The 21,061-nt window shown below is 31.3% G+C and overlaps 1 protein-coding gene across 7 annotated transcripts in view; it reads right to left on the reverse strand.

The window, feature by feature from the left end:
* LOC124360348 (polycystic kidney disease and receptor for egg jelly-related protein-like) overlaps positions 1-21,061 on the reverse strand; it is a 202,855-nt gene that overhangs the window by 9,135 nt on the left and 172,659 nt on the right. For 5 of the 7 annotated variants that reach the window (XR_006922237.1, XR_006922234.1, XR_006922235.1 and 2 more), the window contains exons 28-34: positions 19,484-19,667; positions 18,072-18,215; positions 17,140-17,351; positions 16,316-16,422; positions 8,013-8,099; positions 5,982-6,170; positions 3,940-4,169 (exon numbers count right to left, since the gene is read on the reverse strand). Coding sequence is in view for 4 of the 7 variants with exons in the window: in XM_046813902.1 (XP_046669858.1) it covers positions 3,940-4,169; positions 5,982-6,170; positions 8,013-8,099; positions 16,316-16,422; positions 17,140-17,351; positions 18,072-18,215; positions 19,484-19,667 (1,153 nt within the window). In the remaining 3 variants the exon portion in view is untranslated. Of the gene's footprint in view, positions 1-1,769; positions 2,651-3,939; positions 4,170-5,981; positions 6,171-8,012; positions 8,100-16,315; positions 16,423-17,139; positions 17,352-18,071; positions 18,216-19,483; positions 19,668-21,061 lie in introns of those variants that run through there. The other 2 variants (XM_046813899.1, XM_046813900.1) reach the window with 1 other exon arrangement.

Consider the following 21,061-nt stretch of genomic DNA (forward strand, 5'->3'; position numbering starts at 1 on the left):
ATTCGAGCAATATCTGGGTCAACTACAACTGAAATTATACGCAAAGGATATGTTTTAGTATTGATTAATAATAAACAATAAATAATTAAATGAACAAATATAATTGAAAAATTATTTGTTGACGTTTAATTGATACGTAAGTTAGCTCAAATAAATATACTATATTTGTAGATTAATGAAGTAATTCAGTTATTAAAGAGGGCCTTCTTAATATCGTATTGTTGTTCTTGCATATCTCAGTCTATCCAACTGTGCATGAATTCTTGATAGAAGGTCCCAGACACTTGGAATTTTGTATATAAGATTTATTTTGATACAAGCCATTACTCTATTTTCGTCAAAAAGGTACCAGGGACCTGAAACACGGTACATTCGTGTCTCTTAGTCCAAGAGAGAAGACTACTGGATTTGTGGTCATCAGATAAAATAGAAAACTGTCCGACTGTCTGCAGATCTGTGCAATATCTTGTACAGTGAATGTTGAGTTAAACTCTAGTTCACCCTCCTATTTGTTCAGCGTCTTGTATCTGATGCTGTCACATACTTTTTTGGATATCATGAGACGAACATGATCAAGTCTGTGACATCAGTTTTCAGACTTGGCAAATATAAAAGTAAACTTAAGCTAAATTAAAATTTCCAACTGAATTAATTCTTCCCCCCATAGCTACGATATACGTTGAAATCTCAGTTAATCCACTGAGCTTATAGAAAGTAGTGCAGTCAACTGTACACCTGACGGGACAATGCGATTAGCTTACACTATATTTTATTTTATTTTGTAGTCTATGTGTCTCTGATGACGATACGATGTAAATAGTTCATTCTATCTCACTGAGTATTTTGAACCCCTACAGACGAACATGACTCCAGATTCCAGAATTCAAGTCTGAAACAGCACCAGTTTCCAGACGCTGCACTAAAAGGAAGGTGAGCTTTACCTAAAGTGAACATTAAAATTGAATCAACCCTTCCTACAATTGCTACGTCATCTTATGTATTAAATATTAGTATATTATAACAACTAGTATATTCTAGTAATGACTTCTGTTGATTTTAAGCTGAACTGATGTGTGAAACAGTTTGTAGATCATAAGTAACTAATATTACTACTACTAATATAAGTACTATATAAGTGTACTAATATAATTATAATATTTATAATTATAAATGCACAGCAAAAATATTCAGCTACATAATTACTCGAAAAAACATTCAGTTGATTTTAGAAATTATTTGAACAGGTATAGCTTTCTTAAAGATATACTGCCCTCTGTCTGTTTGACGGCCTATGTGGTAACTCTTAATAAAAAATTTTCTAGAAATTTGAAATTTCGTTCATAGAATCTAAATCTTAACAAAGAAGAATGTTATTGAATTTGAGAACAAAACGTCAAAATAACAGGAAACGTTCTAACAAGTTACATTGGTGTTACGATTGTTACTCTAGTGATAATCTCATAATTGTTGTGCCAAGATGAGCATTTATACCAAACATAAAATCGCTAAAACCTTTCTATCATGAGTTATCAGAAAGATGGAGAAGTAGTGTTAAGAAACTTGTTTATACTTAAAGCTCATAAAAAAACTATGTGTAGTTAAAAATAAGGCATTTATTTTTTTAACATGGTGGTAACAACCAGAACTCAGGATATATTATAAAAGTAAAACACAACAATAGGCACAGAACAACCTTATAACAGTTAAAATCTTATAACATAATTAAATGAATTGAAAGTTATAAATACAATTGATCAAGTTTATAAAGTACCTAAATGTTAAGGTATTATTTAATTAAGATATTATAAAATACATGAGTATGTAATTCAGATTCATTTATAAAATTTAATTTCTATTAATTATTTACATTATTGAGTGCACTGTTAAAAAGTGATTCGACTCATATTTAGTTATTTTTTCTTTTTAATACTTTGTTTGATTGAGATAAAAGAAAATATATGTAATTGAAACCATCTGAATGTTGCAGTTTATACGAACGGGCAATTTTAATATAATACATAAATATTATAATGAAAATTGACATAAATACACCTAGAGAAAAAATCTTAAGAAATATAAACAGTTTTGCATGAAGTTGTGCAATCTCTGTAGGGTTATATACAATTCGGTGATATAATTTTATCAAAGTGTACAGATCGAACATTGTATATAGATTTAAATAGAAAGCTAAAAAATAAAGAGTTATCATGTATAAGATTAATACAGGTATTAGCCAACGTAACAATTTGAATGAAAGTATTATTGTGTAATAATAAGTTATTATTGGTCTACCAAAACGCAGTAACATAAGTAAACGTATAATAGCTATACACAATAAGACTGACAGCCATATCTTTAACTGTACGAAATATAACATAAATGCATCAAAGTCAAAATAAATATTCATGCCTTGTTTTTCGAATGACGAAACATAACTGTTAAGTGTATAATAAAAAATAAAGTAGACAGCAAAGCTTATGAAACCGAGTAGTACTATAAGTAAACGAAGTACATCAGTTACACTCGAGAGATATTCAAATAGACCCTCTCGATTGATATGTGAAAGACAACGGTAAAAATAAAATACAATGTAACAAATATATATAATTTTCCAAGCACTGAAAACCACGATGTGCTTCACAGAGATGACCTAGAAAAAAGGAAATAAAATAAATAGTGTTATAGAAGGTGTGAGGAAATAAATGAGGGCAATATAACAATAAATCATTCTAATAATATTAGTATAAAACGTATCTGGCTAAAATATGATCAGTAATAAAATTGTTTGCTCTTTTTAGCTTTTTATCGTACTATTTAGGGAAAATTCCTTTATATGTATCAAGAAAACTAAGTTGTATTGTTATAAATAAAATTCTCTGCCACCTCCTGAAATAGAACACTCTAAATTAGTAAATGTTATTACTGGCATCTGACCACAATTTCCACGTGTTTAGATAGGTGAGTGATAACGACAGAACAAGTACGTCCTTTTACATATAATAACTTTATTTATTCAATATAATATAGCACACATTTTTATTCTAATAAAATATTAGGAACTGTCAACATTTTTGTGGAAACTAGTTAAAAATATCAACATTGTTTTATTTTGATATTAATTAAGTCATTTTTAAGTTTTTACAAAGAAGCACAGGAAAACATCAGTTTTGCTTTCATCAGACTTGCAATAGGGACACCGTAAAATTTCAAAATACAAACTAATAAGTTTAATTAATTACCCTTTAATAATATGATTTTAAATTTTGAATAATAGGGTCTTATTATTATAATATTTTTTTATTATTAATTTATTATTGTAATGGTTTTAAGTGAAAAGATAACCAGATGCAATAATCTTTCATTGTTTTATGTTAAGAAATTAAATAATAAGTTTTAAGGTTAGACATTTTTCAACGTATTAATGCATTCAAATAAACTTAGGTTACAAACTCCTGATTCAAAATCACCAAGGATAATAATATCATTTAGGACTTCTGGATATTTTAGTAATTAATTAAGAAACAGCACTTAAAATACTGTTTAAATTACCAGAGCTGAGAGTTGTAAAGGGGGCGGCAATTTTAAGGCTTGCCCACCCTCCTGTAAAAATATGTAGATGCGGCCCTGATTGCGTAAAGTATCATAGTATATAGGAGTATTAAAATATTACGAACCTAACTTAACTTTATCACATTACCTACCCCCACATAACCTAACCCAATCTAACCTTATAAACCTAACCCAGTGAGATCAGAAACTCCCATGTTTCTGATCTCAGTGGCAAATTAGGATAAGTTTGGGTGTATTTGTTCTTTTCTCTTCCCTACAAGAGTGGGCCGACTGAAGAAGAAGTCAAGATTAACGTTGTTCATAGTCACTCTTACATAGAATACGCAGACTAGTATAACAAACCGTGCAGTTTTTATTTATTTATCTCACCTGTCCCTTTAGGAGAATATTGCCAGTAATCTTGTACTCTGCAATGAGAGTGACTTGACTCAAGAGGTCCAGATTAATGTTGTAGACAGTCAGCTCTATAATTACGACTCGTGTTAACTTGTCTTGCCAATTGTTTCTTCTTAGTTGTACCAGACTAATGTCTGCTTCATGTCTTGTAGGCCCCAATGTAACAGCATACCCTCCACGCTCATATAACTTGCCGGATTTACCTGAAATAATTATTAGTAACTGTATACCACTCAACATTGTACTGTTTTCACTAGGATAATATTGCCATATCCTACAAGTTACGTGTATGTGGCTTCTTAACAGAACTGGTTAATGTGAAATTTCAGAATGGCCGAATACATGGCACTGGGCAATATATTAACTGGAAGTTTAAATGTTCTTACAACATCTATCCTTCTATGTTTAACAATATTTTTTACAAAACTATTTTTGAAGCATAAAGTGAGTGATCTTTATGTATGATTATGACATTGATTAATACGTGTTACTTATGGTGTATAATAATATTGAGGTATGTAATACTATTTCATCATATTTTACAATATTAATTATTAAGTAAGGTGTTAATTCATTATTTTATACACTTATTCAATGTATTATATGAATATAATTTGGACGTTGATTTTAGTTTTTTCGAATAAAATGAGCCATTTATTTGATGATTTGGAACTGCAAGTATATGAAAATGGTTATAAATAGCCAATTCTATATTTCGTAGCTCGTTTTATGTTGCTGTTTAGTATTCGTTTGAATGTTATTTGTTCTTTAGATCATATTAAAAAAACACTTGCAGTTATTATTTCATTATTTAAATAGTTTCAATGTGAATTTAAACTTTTATATTAATAATTTTATACATTAATAATATTTCCCGTTACCAATTATATCTAAATGTGTTAAAAATATTTGTTTTTTCTGTGTTAAAAAATATATTATGATAAAAAATTCTGGTTGAATACAGGCCTACTTGTTCCAAGTTATACTTTTTTGCGTTTGTATCTACATCTTAATGTTTTATTTTGATTCTGATACGAATTACATTTTAATGTTACCGAATAGTACATCATACAAATATTATAAACTTGGACAGTGTTCAGGTAAGTATTAAACATAGTGATAGAACATTAATGGTGTTTTAAAGTTTTTTTTATTTAAGAATGAAATTTATTTTATCCAATTTGAACTATGTTTCTTTTACAATACTATATTTTTTTATCTTATTAAAATAAGATAGATTGATATGAAACATTTATAAAGGATTAATGAATTGCTCTATTAAACTTAATCTTATGAAGTCTATTTGGAGGTTTATGAAATATTTTTATGGTATCTTCAATTATTTCTTCAGTGGAATTTGAAACAGTTTTTCGTCTTTTCCTTTCATTATTCTTCTCCACACATATACATAATATACTTAAGACAACGTATATTTAAATCCTTTATTTTGAAAAAAAATTATTGAAGGTTATATAAAATCTCCTGCTTCGTTTTAACAAAAACGAGAATGCTGTTTTAGACCAATAGTACCTAACCTGTAAAAATAACCAAAGCCAGAAATGTATACTGTAGCTTGGTTTCCACAAGGTTGTGGAATATTGTAGCAATACATTTTTATGAGTTTTACTGTAAAAAAAATTTAAATATCCTAAACTTAAGCCCTTTTTTCTAAACTACTATTCTAAGTATGGCTATTGCAAGAATTTATTAAACATTCCAAATTATAATTTTGGTATATTACATTAATTTATAGTAATTTGCCTTTTATAAATATAAATAGAAATAGTATTTACTTTAACAATATGACAAAACTCAGATTATGCACCATGTTCTTCATTAAACTTATAACTTACCTTTATATTCTCATTTATTTGAATATTAATGCATGGCAAATAATTTTCAGAAACGTCCAGTAATCCACTGCTTGAATTTTAACTGATGAAACCTTATACTTGTTATGGTTGAAACGGTGTTTTAGACTCCCTATAAGTGGTGAGTTAATTTATCGTACTTACCATATAATCTGAACAGTGTAAATGTGAATGTTGAATCTTTTTTGATGTACTTCCAAGGAGAGTTATTTTTCAATACGTCAGAATAGAGGGCAGACTTCCAACCCACTGCATAAACGTCGGTATCTGCATGCGATTTACTGAGTTCAGGTATGCAGCTTGCATTTTGGTTGACTTGGTTCCCACATGGTTCTATATTATATCAAAAGAAAATCACTTTTACAAACCGATAAATGAGTAAGAAAAAAATGGCTACTTAAATAAATATCCTACGTGTTCTATTAGATCTAAAGTCATATTGTCGAATTAATAAGTGCATATAATTTATTAATAAAAATCGCTATTTATAATAGAAAAATAAGAAAATTGTATAATATTTTTACTGTGTAAACTAATTTTAAATTCTTTTGTGTTAATTTTAATAATAAATAATAAATATAGAGAGGGAGAATTGTAAATGCAGGTAGGTGCCCAAGAGACGAAACACAATAATACGTTTTAAGCAAACTGTAGCAACTACAATATAAGATATCTAAAAGTTTATATGCAGAGTGTTAGCACTCCAATCACTCAAGGGTTTGAAAAATCTCTGTTATGTCTGTCTGTTGACAAAATATCTTGAAAATGAACTGAAATATAGACTTTTTTTAAAGAATCTTTCTCCTTTCTATAAAGTCAATACTGATTATGACGGTGGTGTACGTCACTCCATGAGATTTAGCTGAGCAGTATTACACATTTATCTCATTGGTTTTATGGGTAATCACAATGGCAAGGAGAAAATAACAGGGTACTTATTTGTAAACAAACTGAGTACTTCTTTGTTTAATGTTTGTTAATTACGATGGATGAATAAAATGATGTCAGATATTTGATATAGTTATATGTTACAAAATGTATAACACTTGGTGTTCCAGGGATCCTGAATCCCGTGTATTTTAGAGACCTATTGTTCAAGAGGCTAGGGAACATGCAAGTATGAGAGGGCACTGCATTAACTTTGAGTTCGATAGGTAAAACTGGAAATTAAGTGCAAGCAGAAAGGTTCTTTTCTTTAATGACTAGGAAACCTGATACTGGCGGTATTGGAGGTATTTTTTTATAGATACCAAATACTGAATCTCAGTATCTTATAACACAGTATGCCTGTAACTGAATATGATTCTTAATTAATAAAGAATATTACTGTTATTTATTTAATACTATAAATATAAGTTGGAGAATAGAGTAATTGATAATATTTTGTTAAATGGTAAATGGATTTTATCCTGTGATAAAACATTTAAAAAAATACGCTTAAAGCCAATTGCAGTTAAACCTATAAACAACTTATAAATATATATATATATATATATATATATATATATATATATATATATATATATCAAGGAAATAATCAAAGCATTTGTTATTCTAAGGACTTTGACGTAATGTGTGTAAATATCCTAATATCTGTATGTAGTAAATAGAACTTAAAGTTTATTTGAGTATCTGCTCTTATTTAAATCACGATATTCACACATACAATATAGTGTATATATATTAATATATATATATATATATCCTATATATATACACACTATATTGTATGTGTGAATATCGTGATATAAATAAGAGCAGATACTCAAATAAACTTTAAGTTCTATTTACTACATACAGATATTAGGATATTTACACACATTACGTCAAAGTCCTTAGAATAACAAATGCTTTGATTATTTCTTCTTGTCAGAGGAGCCAAGTCGGCAGGCAAAATATAAGTACTTACTATGTAGTACTATTTTAAAATTTCAATACGTAATACAACTTGTGTTGTGGAATATAAAGTATATATATATATATATATATATATATATATATATATATATATATATATTATAATAGTATATTTAGTATAATATAATAATTAAATTAGTTTTGTATAAATCCTTCCAAAATTCATCTGTACAGAATACTATAAGAATTATAATAGAGGAGATGATTTTCGTATCTTTCTCTCATTCGCGTTCTACGCTTTTTATGTTTTGACCTTACTTGTGTGTACGCGGAGCTGCCTCAACAAGGGCAGTCCTAACACTATCCCAGTAAAGTCTGATAGCCAGTACGCCCCGATCTTCAAATCTGTAATCATACAAGAAAACTACACTAAGATGCTTTGTCATACTGTTTAATTTTAGGTAGAGATTCTTGGATAGATTTTCTGTACTTTGGTTATTTTCAAATCTCTATCCAGGTTTGCTGATAAGATGTGTCTTGTATTTCCTATAAATTAAAGATTTAAATAAAAAATCATAAGAGAAAATAATAAGGAAAATCCTCTTCTATTTAAAATGATTGTTTTGAAGGCCTAGATGATACTTCTTATTAACCACCACAGACTTTTGACGGGAATCTAACACCCCTCCCCAATAGTAAGTCCTACCGTACTTGCATGGCGGTTTCTCTGCTATGCAAGGAATCCTATTTTCCTAGTAATAACGGTTTTCTGGTCCCTGCAATGCCATTGAATTGGAAAACACCATTTTTCCTATTCTACAAAGGTTAGTAACAGGGAAATTAAGTGATGAATAGTCGTAAGCCGAGAGCCAATTTGCATTTCATAGTCACACAACCTTATTGTTCTTTTAATCGCTAGAGAACCTTCCTCTTAGAAAATTTAAACGTAAAGCACGCTAATTTTGGAGAAAGTGAAAATAAATGCAAACTTAAAATAAATCGACACACATGTAAAGTACTGTTAAATAAGCGTTATGTGTTAAACAAGTGTATGACTAAACAGGGTGTCAAAAAAGTCCCGGGGCAGCTTTATATTATTTAACTAATACAAATATTTCTAAAAACCTTCAATTAAGTTAATAAAACACATAAAACAGTGTTTAAACACGTACTTAGAACAATACAAGGGCTGCTAGTGTGATGGCCTGCAAGGAATCAGAGGAAAGGGGATGTAATGGGGACATACGTTGAGAAGTATGTTAAGTAAAATGTCTTTATTTTTATGAAGTAATGTTTGGTCTAACCAAAATGTTTCAGATTTGGTATTATTTTAGTTTTATCTGTGAAAAATAATTGCAATAGTGACAGAAAATTTTTTAAAACAAATTGCAGATTTGGATTAGTAAAACAAAATTTAGGTTTATTTATTTTTCCTTAGCAGCCGGTTGTCAGCCCACTTTCGCATAAGGGATACTTAATGTTACTCTGCTGATTTCCAAAAGTTAAAGCACAACGTAAAACTTGGTTATAACAGGCCAAATTTTAACATTACGTCTTTTTAATGTCTTGTTCATGCCTCACTTGTATTGCAAACCTCAAAAATAAATAAAAGTAATTAAAGACCTCTTTTAAGAAAAGTACGATGGGATTAATATTAACACGTTTGCTGCCAAGTCATATTTTTGATCTTTCACTTGAATGCCACATAGGTCAGATCTAGCCGGCACCGTATGTCATGGTAAGCTTTCGTGTCGGCCATATCTGACCAGCAACTTTAAAATGCAAGGTTATTTTAGGTTATGTTTGTTTCACATGTAGTGAGATCTGCGGTCGCTCTGAAGAACTATTAGCGGTGTGCCATGTTGTTGTTATTACACGGAACATCTCCAGTGTTGTCCTCTTTCTTTATCGTGCTAAATTTACACTCCTGAAATTGACCTTGTTGTCATGGTAATGTGTCGGCCAGAAATGACCGGCAGTATTTATTAGATATAATAATCATTTAGTTACTTACAAGATAAATTAATTTTCTTGTTTGAAACATACTGTACGTGTTAGAGTAACTGTTTAGCGATAAAAAAAAAACAATCATGGTTTAACTAATTTTTAGTTTAATTTTTACACATGTTGTACAGAGTAAACCAACTCTAACCTAATTCTATCAAAGCAAAATGCGTGTATTTCTTTTAAAACCATTTGCTGTAAACTAAACAAATACGAGTATAATTAAAGTTGTGTGCAAAATTGGTAATTATTGGTAATAATTACATGACTTATTTATTTATTTATTCACGGCAATACGCCAATTACAAAACTAAACACAGTTTGCAGCTGGCTGCCTGCAATAATAAAATAAAAGCCATCATGACTACAATTAAAGTATGTATAAATATATAATAAGTAATATTAACAAGATTGTATAGTAAAAAGCTAGATACTTAATGAAAATAACATAACTGGATAGATGAGTGACACTAAATACCAGAAACGAATACAATTGATTACAACATAAGATATACAACGAAAACACTAATAAGTAACATTAACAAAATTGTACAGTAAAAAGCTAGATACTTGAATGAAAATAACATAACTAGATATATGAGTGACACCAAAAACCAGAAACGAAAACAATTGATAACAACATAATGATAGACAACGATAACACTAATAGACTATGAAAAATTAACAATGTAACATATACTAGTAACCACTATAAATACGCGACAAACTTGAACATGTTACGGAAAATATAAATACATAACAATTTAAATAAGTAATAACAGAAGATGCCGAATACACAATAGCCTAAGAGACGATTAGAATAAATACAATACAATAAATAATAAAGACAGATATGAGCTTAGTTAATTAAATACACCCGAAATCAGTTAAATGCCGCTATTGGTTATAGATTTCGGAAGTCAGTGCTCTAAGGATAGGAATAAATTCCTCAGACTAGAGGTGCTGTCGTAGAAGAAATCATAGTTCGCGGAGACCAGATTTCCAAGCCTGTGCAGACGAGGGATAACGCTGTTCAATTCATGGATGGTAGAACATGAGGGACGGCAGAAGAAGTCCGCGGAGCGAGTCCGGCCAGGAACTCTGATGTTGATCAAGCGAAGCAAGGCAGGGCAGTCCAGATCACCAAAAAGCACCCTCTGAAGAAATGTCAGGTCGTGCAACTGCCTTCTCACAATGACAGGATTTAGGCCCAGAAACTCCTCCCCAGCACGCACCGGGACATCCAATACTCAAAACCCAATCTGACTCCAACCACACGCACAAACCTATCCTGAATTCGCTGCAGTCTTTGAATCTGACCTAGTTGATAAGGTGGCCACACCACACTGCCAAACTCTAATACAGATCTCACCAAGGACACATACACTGTTTTCATTGCTTCGATGCTAATTCCCCTTCTTGAAGTCCTGATAACAAATCCGAGCATCCGAGAAGCCTTGTTAATGATTGAGTCTATGTGGTCATTTGGGCTCAGGTTGGCAGACAGGATAACACCTAACTCACGTGTGGAATAAGCTCTCTCCAACGATTAACCATCAAGCGAGTACTCAAAGTGGATGAATCCAGCGGAACGATGAAAGGATATGGCGTGACATTTCTTAATATTAAGTTTCATGCTGTTCCAACCACACCAATCGTAGATACTACGCAGACTGACCTGAAGTCTGTGGCAGTCATCAATGGAACTAACAGAAGTAAAGATTTTGATATCATCGGCAAACATAAGGTAGTCAGAACTGATACATTTGGTAATGTCTCTTAGAAAGATGCAAAAGAGAAAGGGGCCGAGATGTGAACCTTGGGGGACACCCGATGAAGCATGAAAGGGCTGGGAAAAACACCAGAAGATCTAACCATTAACATCCGATCGGTAAGGTATGAATGAAGCCAGCGTAGGAGGCTGCCCATAAACCCATAGGCACGTAGTTTCGCAACCAGATGACGATGACTCACGGTGTCGAAGGCTTTGCTAAAGTCCAAGTAGATACTATCAACCTGATAGCCGGCACTGAAGGAAGATCGAATATAATGGTCGTATAGAACAAGATTCGTAGTGATTGATCTTCCCCGTGAAAACCCATGCTGTTCGGAGTTTAAGAGACTTTTGCAGCTGAAACTGATTCGATCAAGTACTAAGGCTTCAAAGACCTTGCCCAGCGCTGGTTGAATAACTATTGGTCTATAATTCTTAACATCCGAGATATCAGAGGATTTATGGATGGGGACCACAAAACTAGTTTAATAACTAGTTTTAGTTATTGTCCAAAAATACCTTATTTGTGAATTGCTCGAAAACAGTCTTTACACAAATATGGCTTTTCGGGACACTGATCACAAAATGTGTTCACTTTACCCAGTTTCTTGGCCGCATTACGTTCTTTTAGTTGTACAGCTTGCTTGTAGCACAATTTGCTGCAGTACCTTCTGATCCTGTGTTTATTAGCTTTTCCCTCTCCAGTAAAGTTTTGAGATACAGTCAGATAATGGTGACCAGTACCTTGTACAGTAGTAATAGCGTTATTTTCCAGACCTATTAGTGAAATTGCAATATTCTCTTTGAACGTTATGAACATGCAGTGTTTTTCTGACGTCCTCAAGCTATAGGTCTTGCCTTCACTGCATCCGGGTAGGCCAGCCAAGTGTTCACAACAGCAGTCCCGAGGATTATTTCTTCGGCTGCTTAGTGGTACAACCTTCTTGATTTTCTAACAGCAGTGCCATACGATGATAGTTGGTCAGATACATCGATTCCCATCTTTCGCTTGTTTTACTCAACTATCACTAATGGCTTGAATATGGCATTACCTTTTTTGTCTTTTCTTTCTGTAAGAACGTGGTGGAAAGCATTCTCACTTCTCTCTTGTCCTTCCATTTTGTGACTACAATTCCATCTGCATTTTCAAGTGCCTTCATTTCTCCTTTTTTTTATTTGTGCTTTCATAACTTCGGCAGGGAGACCTTACTGTTTGCCCTTACAGTACCCACCAGGCACAAGTTGTACTGATGTGTAGTAGTTGTCGACGTATAAGATTTGTCCCTTATCCAAGTGATTTTCCATGAGCTCCATGACCACTGAGGTTGAAACTAGTTCATTATTTTCATTTTGAATTGTCCCTTTACCCGTGTACACTTTTATACAATAGGTATACCCAAGCTGATCAAATACTTTGAAAATCTTTAGCCCAAATTTGTGAGCTTTGTTTGGTATATACTGTCGAAATGATAGTCACCCCCTGAAGGGAATCATGGTCTCGTCTATTACAAGGTCTTGGCCAGCAGATTTTTTGTTCAAAAAAATTTCGTTCATGCTTGATACGAGGAATAATCTCTTTGAAATACGCTCATCAAGTTCTTCGTCAGCATGGTCGTTAAATGCCAAAAGCGGAGCATCAGCTAAAAACGGTTCCTACTCATAACTTGACAAGCAACCGAATTCTTGTACAAAATGTTGCCAGACCAATAATCTGTGATACGGGGATGATTTGCCAAACCCATCCATATGAGGATACCAATGAACTTTCTCATTTCTATCTCATCTGTGGGAGTCCATTTAAGTCTGCTACTGCGGCTCAATCTGGTTTCTCGCAATACTTTACTGGCATTTCTGTTTGTCTCAATGACTATCATTTGAATAATTTCGTCAGTAAGAAAAACTGAATAATAATCTTCAGGCTTAGCATTATTGGCTATATTTAAATGATACTCAGAAATACGAGTAAAAGGAAAATCCTGTTGCCTACCTTTGAATTCAGTCCATTCATCGATCATCACTTCACCGTCATTTACACCAGAACCGTCACTGTTCACATCATTGGTTTCCATTTCCATGGCAGACTCACCTTCACCATCACTACTCTCATGCTCAGATTCGCTTGGCAAAAGGTCCGGATCTTCATCCGTGTCGTCAACACTTGAGCCACTGAGATAACCTAAGTTTCGCTCACTTTCAATGTCATAAGGATCTGGTTCACTCGACATTGGACAGTCCAAAAGTCTTTGAATACGGTCATCACTCACATCTCTATTACACATGATGAAGTCGTTTACTCAAGTTTAGTTCACACTAACCAAAAAGAAAAGACTACACATGAACTCTAGTTATTAGCAGACGTAAAAGAGATTTGGCGGGAATGCTCGTCGTGCAATGCTAGCTACAGCCACAGAAAAAGAATAGTTGCGCGAGCAGGACAGTAGATGACAGCTGTTTATCAGCTGCTTCATCTAATATCAACATTGGTGGACGAAATACTCGCGCAACAAAGAGAAAACAAAAGACGGTCAGGTCTGGCCAGCAGTAGTATTTTCAATACAAAATTGTAAATAAAAAAAGTTGTGCCGACCAGATCTGGCCGACGATCAAATGTCTATATATTCAATAGATTTCAATGCAGTTTACACAAAAAATACTATTAATTAACATAGCATTTACAGTAGGTAAAAAAAGTACTTGTCCAAACTTGGCAATTACAGGGTTGGGCAGTCAGATGAGCACGGCCTTTAGAGGTAGTTTACTGCCGGTCAGATCTGACCTTCATGGCAGCTAACGTGTTAAACGTGGCAGGATAAGTACCAAATATACGCTGTTATAATCAGCTATTACTTTGTTATGCATGAAATTTTTCACATTAGGACTGAAGTGTTACTTTTATCTTAGGCAAACATTACCTCCGGCATCTTAAGTATTAATAGACCAAAATACTGTGTTTTGTGGCTCTATCTGTAATGACTATTTTTTATATAAATCAGTCCCGGGATTAATTTTACACCCTTTACACAGACATTTAATATTAAAAATTTAAATCTCTTTCTCAAAAGTATTAAAAGAAAGCGATTGCAGTTAGATCCAGGTAGACCCACACTTAAGTAGCCACTACATACAAATAATTGCAGGGGATTATGAACTGGCAGCATTTCCATCCCGTTAGTCACCAAGTGCACTTCCCCAATAAAACTGTGAAGGGATTATGACCCACCAGCATTTCCGTCTTGTTTGTCGCCAAATTAACTTCCCAATAAAATAGTTCAGGGGATTAAGATCCAGCAACATTTCCGTCCTGTTAGTCACCAAGTAAACTTTCCCAATAAAACTCATATTTTTGTTATTTGTAAAGTTATTCTACAGTCATTACTGTATGTAGATACTGAACATTATAACGGGAAAACATTATACCTGACAAAGCATAATTTCATTGCATTTGTCATATAGGTTTGCTAAATTCAAGTGTCTGAAATGTTGCTAAATAACACGGGACAGAAAACGGCAGGTGCCTCAACCCTTGGCGTTCCTGCGAGTGGGGGTGCGTGCGTGTGAGGCGAATACCCTGACTCTTCACCATAAATCCTTATTTGCTATTACTATAATTGTTTGATTGTGATGTAAGTATTGTTATTGTGTCTAAATATCCGCATATCCGCTCAAAGTGCGTCAAACTAAGTAACCAATTAAAGAATTACATTAAACCGTTTTTATATCCAGGTAAAAGGTAAGATAATGTAAATTGGCCCATTTATATTAGATTTTGTGTATTGTAGATTTAAATGATTTGGGAAAATTATGGAGTTTAATTTATTATTGCCTAACAATGAAAATAGTTTTGAAAGCCCGTTTGTTTGAATTGTTTAAATTCTTATTGTTGTTAAAATTAATTAGAAATACTATATTAAAATATTACAGTAGTTTTAAAAGAAATTATAAAATATTAACTAAATCACTTAAGGATAAACAGTTCTTGCCCACAGATAGGGGCAGGTTTGGATCATAGACCTTTCTGTTCTTTTGAATAGAGAGTAAAGTTATTCTATTGCCTACTGGAATTCTTTAATTTTTCTTTATACTAGGTGTCTTTTTTATTCGATAAATTTAGAATTAGTTACGCTTAGTATTTTAAATTTTTACAACATTATTGTACGTTAGCGATTGATGACGTCTTGACACCAAAACTATTTTAGTACTCTTTGTATAATTAATAACTTTTTGGCAGAATAAATATACTTGTTCGTGTAAGTAATTTATAAAATTAAATTAAATGAAAATTGCCTTTATTGAATTCAACGTAAAATATATTCCATTGGCGAGGTTAGAAATATTAAGTCCTCTCTGACACCTAACCTAAAATTTATCACGTTTCATTTCAAACTGCTACAAACTTTCATATAATTGAGCTGAAAATGTTATACAGAATAAAACAAATAACCAATTTCCATTTCTATTATAAATTAATCCACATATTCATAAAATTTTATTATTTATTATTTCTAGTTGTTAGACAATTAATTTTCACTGCGTATAGAAAGAATACATTTCAAAATTATAGTTTTTTGCCTAGTAAACAGAAGGAGTAATCCTTTCCAACCGCTATTATATCTTGTAAACTAACCAAATGAATGCCCTAAACTCACGAAATTAACTCGCAATCTCGGAATTGTGAATATACATACGTAACTCTCTTGCTAATCAGCTGTGTTCCCTACATGCAAGTAATAGTCTATTAGCTTTGGCTGTACCCAACACTTCTCCAAACAACTATAACAAACTCGTCAAGGATAAACCTTCAATTAATAAAAAGTTAAATTGTTGGCAGAATGTAAAACAATACCCTGTGTCACGTTCATCTCTTCATTCTTCTTCACAAACTTGACGTCATTATACCATCTTGTGTTGTATGCTGCATACATGAATGTGTACTCCAAATACTTTTCCATTCTGAACAAACAAAGTTTATAAATGCAGACTTGGGCAATTACAGTTTTATCAGTTACATATCTTTTATAGTTTTGTTGTTATTTTCTTCTTGTATATTGGGTTTACAATATAAATTCTTATTCGTTTTTCATTAAAAATAGAACCTCCAAATAGTAAGCAATACAATAGTCTTTCTTTGTAAACCCATCAATTCAATGTAAATGATTGAATTAGTATCCATACTGTCCTCTACCTGTCCAGAAAGTGCAAAAGAATAATTTATTATATTAGTTATTCTTGTTGTGTAACATACGTCTCCATAACAAGATAGCAATAAGTGAATTTATATTAATTAGCTATTTCATGCAAAATCTTACGTACGCATTTTAAATTTCAACTCTCAATTATTACCTATTTTCCATTGCTTATATAAATGGATAAAGTATTGCTATAGCAATAATATTGGCACCCGTGGACTAGCTAAAGGCAGTATAGGCTCCCATCAACCTCCTAGCCAATTATCATATCCACACAGAAATGGTTTGTTCTCACATATTCCTTGGGACCCCTAACTTTTTGATACTCTTGAAGGAAAATATGCAAATTACACAATAAATTTATGTTATCTTATAATGTTCGGATATGCAAAACTGTAGGGCTAAATAAATTAAAGAAAATAAAAATAAAGGATATTTGTTAATTTAAACATTATAATATGACTAATACAGTAATACTTACTGATTAATGTTGGAAATAGAATAGAAGTTAACAGCTCCCAAGTTAATGTAGTGAGATCTTGTCATTACCGTATGCAGTTGATTGTTTGTGCGATATCGGGAACTCCACAGTCTAGAGATGATAGTACAAACAACTATGACGAAGAACGCGGATATGACAAAGTCTAGTAGATCAAACCAATCCTTCCTCAACTGTTTCTTTCGGATCATTTCCTATACAAGAAACAAATGTAAAAATTTTATTAAAAGGTTATTTTATTACATTTTACAGTATGTTTTAACTAATATGATAATGATACTCGCTACACTGTTTTGTATTATTTCAACAACAAGATTCTAAAAGTTCTTATCCTTTACTATTTTGAAACTAATAATGCAGTGTCTTTTATTTTAATTTACTGTATACACAATTTTGATTTAAACATTATAATCCCGCAATTATATGTCTTATGTACCTTCTACGGACACTACAAAATATGTTTACAATAACTTTGGTTCAAAAATGCCAATGTCTCATAGTTATAATTGTCAATTAACCCAGATACTTGATGACCTATTCAGTAATAAATATTTAATTTGTGCAACATGAACAGATATAGTTTCGTGTGAATTGTTACATAATTTTTCAAAAACATCAATGTCTTGATTTTCATGTCTCTTGCTCTCAAGCGGGAAAAGGCACAAACGAGTACAACAGTCGAATATTAAAAAAGGTTTCATAAAATTATCTCTGAAAGTTATAACATTTGTGTATAAATGAAAAAGATGTCTCTTTGCACTAGAATATTTTTATAATAGATTTAAAATAAGAGTAATATTTATTGGGTTCGAAGTTAGAATTAGAATTATGATTTTAAATGTTCAGAATAAAACATGGTTTTCACTAACATTAAATAATTGTATTCCTTTCATACTATTAAGAATAGTACGTACATATCTCTTTGCTTGAGTAAGTGGAGCGTACATCGGAAGTTCTCTTTTAGCTAATACTTCGGCTAGATGCTCTTCGTTATTTTCAAAGGTTAAACGCATAGCTTCCTTGTAGCTGACTGCATGGGTATTTACTTCATACATCCTCTAAACAAAATAAAACAATGTGAAGACTATATACAATGTGTTTACTGTTGATAAACTTTTTATTACTTCCACAAAATAACATTTCAAAAATGTGTTCGCCGGTTTTGGTATCATCAGTTAGTATTAACGGAAATATGGTAAAATACATACTATAGAAATATAGTTTTCTAACACCTGCTTTTAAGCAATACATTTTTGATCTCTGCATTATTATTATTTCATAAAACTGAATCTAAATTGCTACAAAAAAAAATCAAGTAAATCAACGAGTTATCCGCTTTATCGATGAGGGACTCATTAATGACTGCTATCTTTTTGTCCGAGTTCTGTAAAAGTTAATTTAACCTTGTAAAAAAGTCGTAATGCTTCACTTCATTAAAGTAAACAAACATGGAAAATATATGGTAAACAAGTTAATTCTCAAATTAAAATTATATTTGAAATATATATTTAATAAGAATAAACATACTCAGAAAACCATATCCTAATAATAATATAAATGTGAAAGTGCTTAGTTTGTTTGTTTTGCTTTGACACATAAATTATTTAACCGATTTTACTAAAATGTTCCCTGAACATTCTTAGGGCCCCTGGGATAAATATAGGTTTATTTTTACATGGAAAAGGCCTCCGGACTACGTCCTACTGGTTTCTAAAACGGTTACAAATCCCATCTGAGTCATTGCGTTCTAAAATATTAATTGAAAGAGCCCGTTAAATGTAATCAACTGTTCCGTGTAACATTGTAAAATGACAATACAATCATATGTTCAATTAATATAACTACTATTTTGAATATTTGTTTTCATATAAAGAGTCAAATCATAACAAAAGTAAAAACACTTTTTATTTCAACATTTTGGAAACAAGATATACCTATTAATTAATTTTACTACATTAACTAAATTTTGAATGTGAAGTTACTGAATTTTGTTTTCTTAGACATTGTGTAGCAGCCTATTTACAATAATAAAAAGACCATTATAAGACCAATATTAATATTTTTATAATAGTCTCAATATTAATTAAACTTTTTCTATTTCTCATATTCTGCCCTTTCCTGAAGAATAATCCTCATTCGCTCAGTTCATTTTCGAGAAACAAAGTTGTTGGTGAAACAGCAGCGCATATTTAAGTCCACTTAGATAAGGAATAAAGTTCTAAAATTACTCTACAAAAATACATAAATAGTAGCACCTTACATTTATATACGAGTAATAAGGTTAATTATATAAATGTATATATTAATTTATTTGATTAACACTTACCTGGAATACCATAGTCAAGGCAATAGCGAAGAATATTATCTTGATTGGGCTTGAAACAAACGTGTCTGCCCCTGAAGAGGCTAATACTGTCGAAAGCCATTCTTTACTTTTTACTGGACCAAGTTTCAATCCATAAAGCATCACAAAATAAGCAGATACAAAAATTGCAGCAATACAAAATATCCTGAAACAGTTATAACAGTAGCCTTGTAAATTTTTATAAGCAAAATTATTAACAAAATGTTTTATTTTGTAGACAATTACGCTGAATAACACAAAGTTAAGGATGAAAGTTTGTATAATAAAATCAATTTATATTAGGAAATTTCCGTAAAAAGTTATAAGGACTTTCCACAACAAAACAATGAGGATTCTTGGAGCAACGGAACATATGTTTTCCATAATTCTGGATTACCTCATCTACTCAGATTATGCATAAAACTTTGACAACACTTTACCATTTGATAGAGAAATTCATAATATTTTAGACTTATAATGGCTTCAAAAATACTAGGAATATATATTCTAATTTGGAACACACATGATAAAGTCCGATATTTTGCGAGACAGAAAAACAGAAATTGAATAGTGTCATTCCTCCTAGTGGGTTCGCTATCAATATATCTAGTGAAAAGATAGTTTTCGCTAACACTCAACCGAGTTCCATGGGTCTTCATGGAACTTTGTCTTACAGAATAAATAACGTAAATCTGTAGCAGTTTAATTTTTATTATATGTATATATATTATATACATATAATAAACACAATATATATTGTGTGTATTATATGTTTATATTATATATATATATATATATATATATATATATATATATATATATATATATATATATATATACATATATGTGGCTTGTATAAAAATAAGGAGTTTCAGTTTTGCAGGGCTACTAAATTATATTCCAATTTTATTTCGTAACAACTTTGGTTGAAATATAATATCAATAAATATACCATATAAACTTATTATTTTCAACAGATAAGATGTAGGAACAGTAATGTCATAACCATCGTCATAAAACAAAATCTGTAACACGTTAAGAAGGCCAATCAGATATGAAATTTGTGAGTGAGATGGCCTGATCTCCTTTTTCAATCAAGTACAGAAACAGCAGAATGCGCTGTACATAAATTAAATTACCATTTAAAACTGTATAGCAAATCATATTTAAGCAATAGAACGTTTACAATATAGTATTTGTTATCTATTGGCAGTAATACTAGAAATGTAAACTAACTAAATTAATTTGCATTGACACTTTATATGTGTCAGCTCACAATTTAGTGGATACACTAGCTGTATCGTTTGTAGCTGATCAGATTGGTAAAAAATCAAAGTAATAGTGACACCATCTTACGATCTTAAATACTTATATTGATACCAGGTAACCTTCTTATAAGAAAATCGTATATTGTACGATGGATATCTTATTCTCAATGCATTATGTGTAATGTAATAAATTAAAGTTTTGGTCAAAACCTCCGGCCCATATCGGTGGCATTCAAATGCATATTATTATAAAATGTACAGTTTGAATAAAAATTATTGTTTGATATTAAAA

This window comes from Homalodisca vitripennis, chromosome 4 (genome assembly GCF_021130785.1).
Source record: "Homalodisca vitripennis isolate AUS2020 chromosome 4, UT_GWSS_2.1, whole genome shotgun sequence".
Lineage (NCBI taxonomy): Eukaryota > Metazoa > Arthropoda > Insecta > Hemiptera > Cicadellidae > Homalodisca > Homalodisca vitripennis.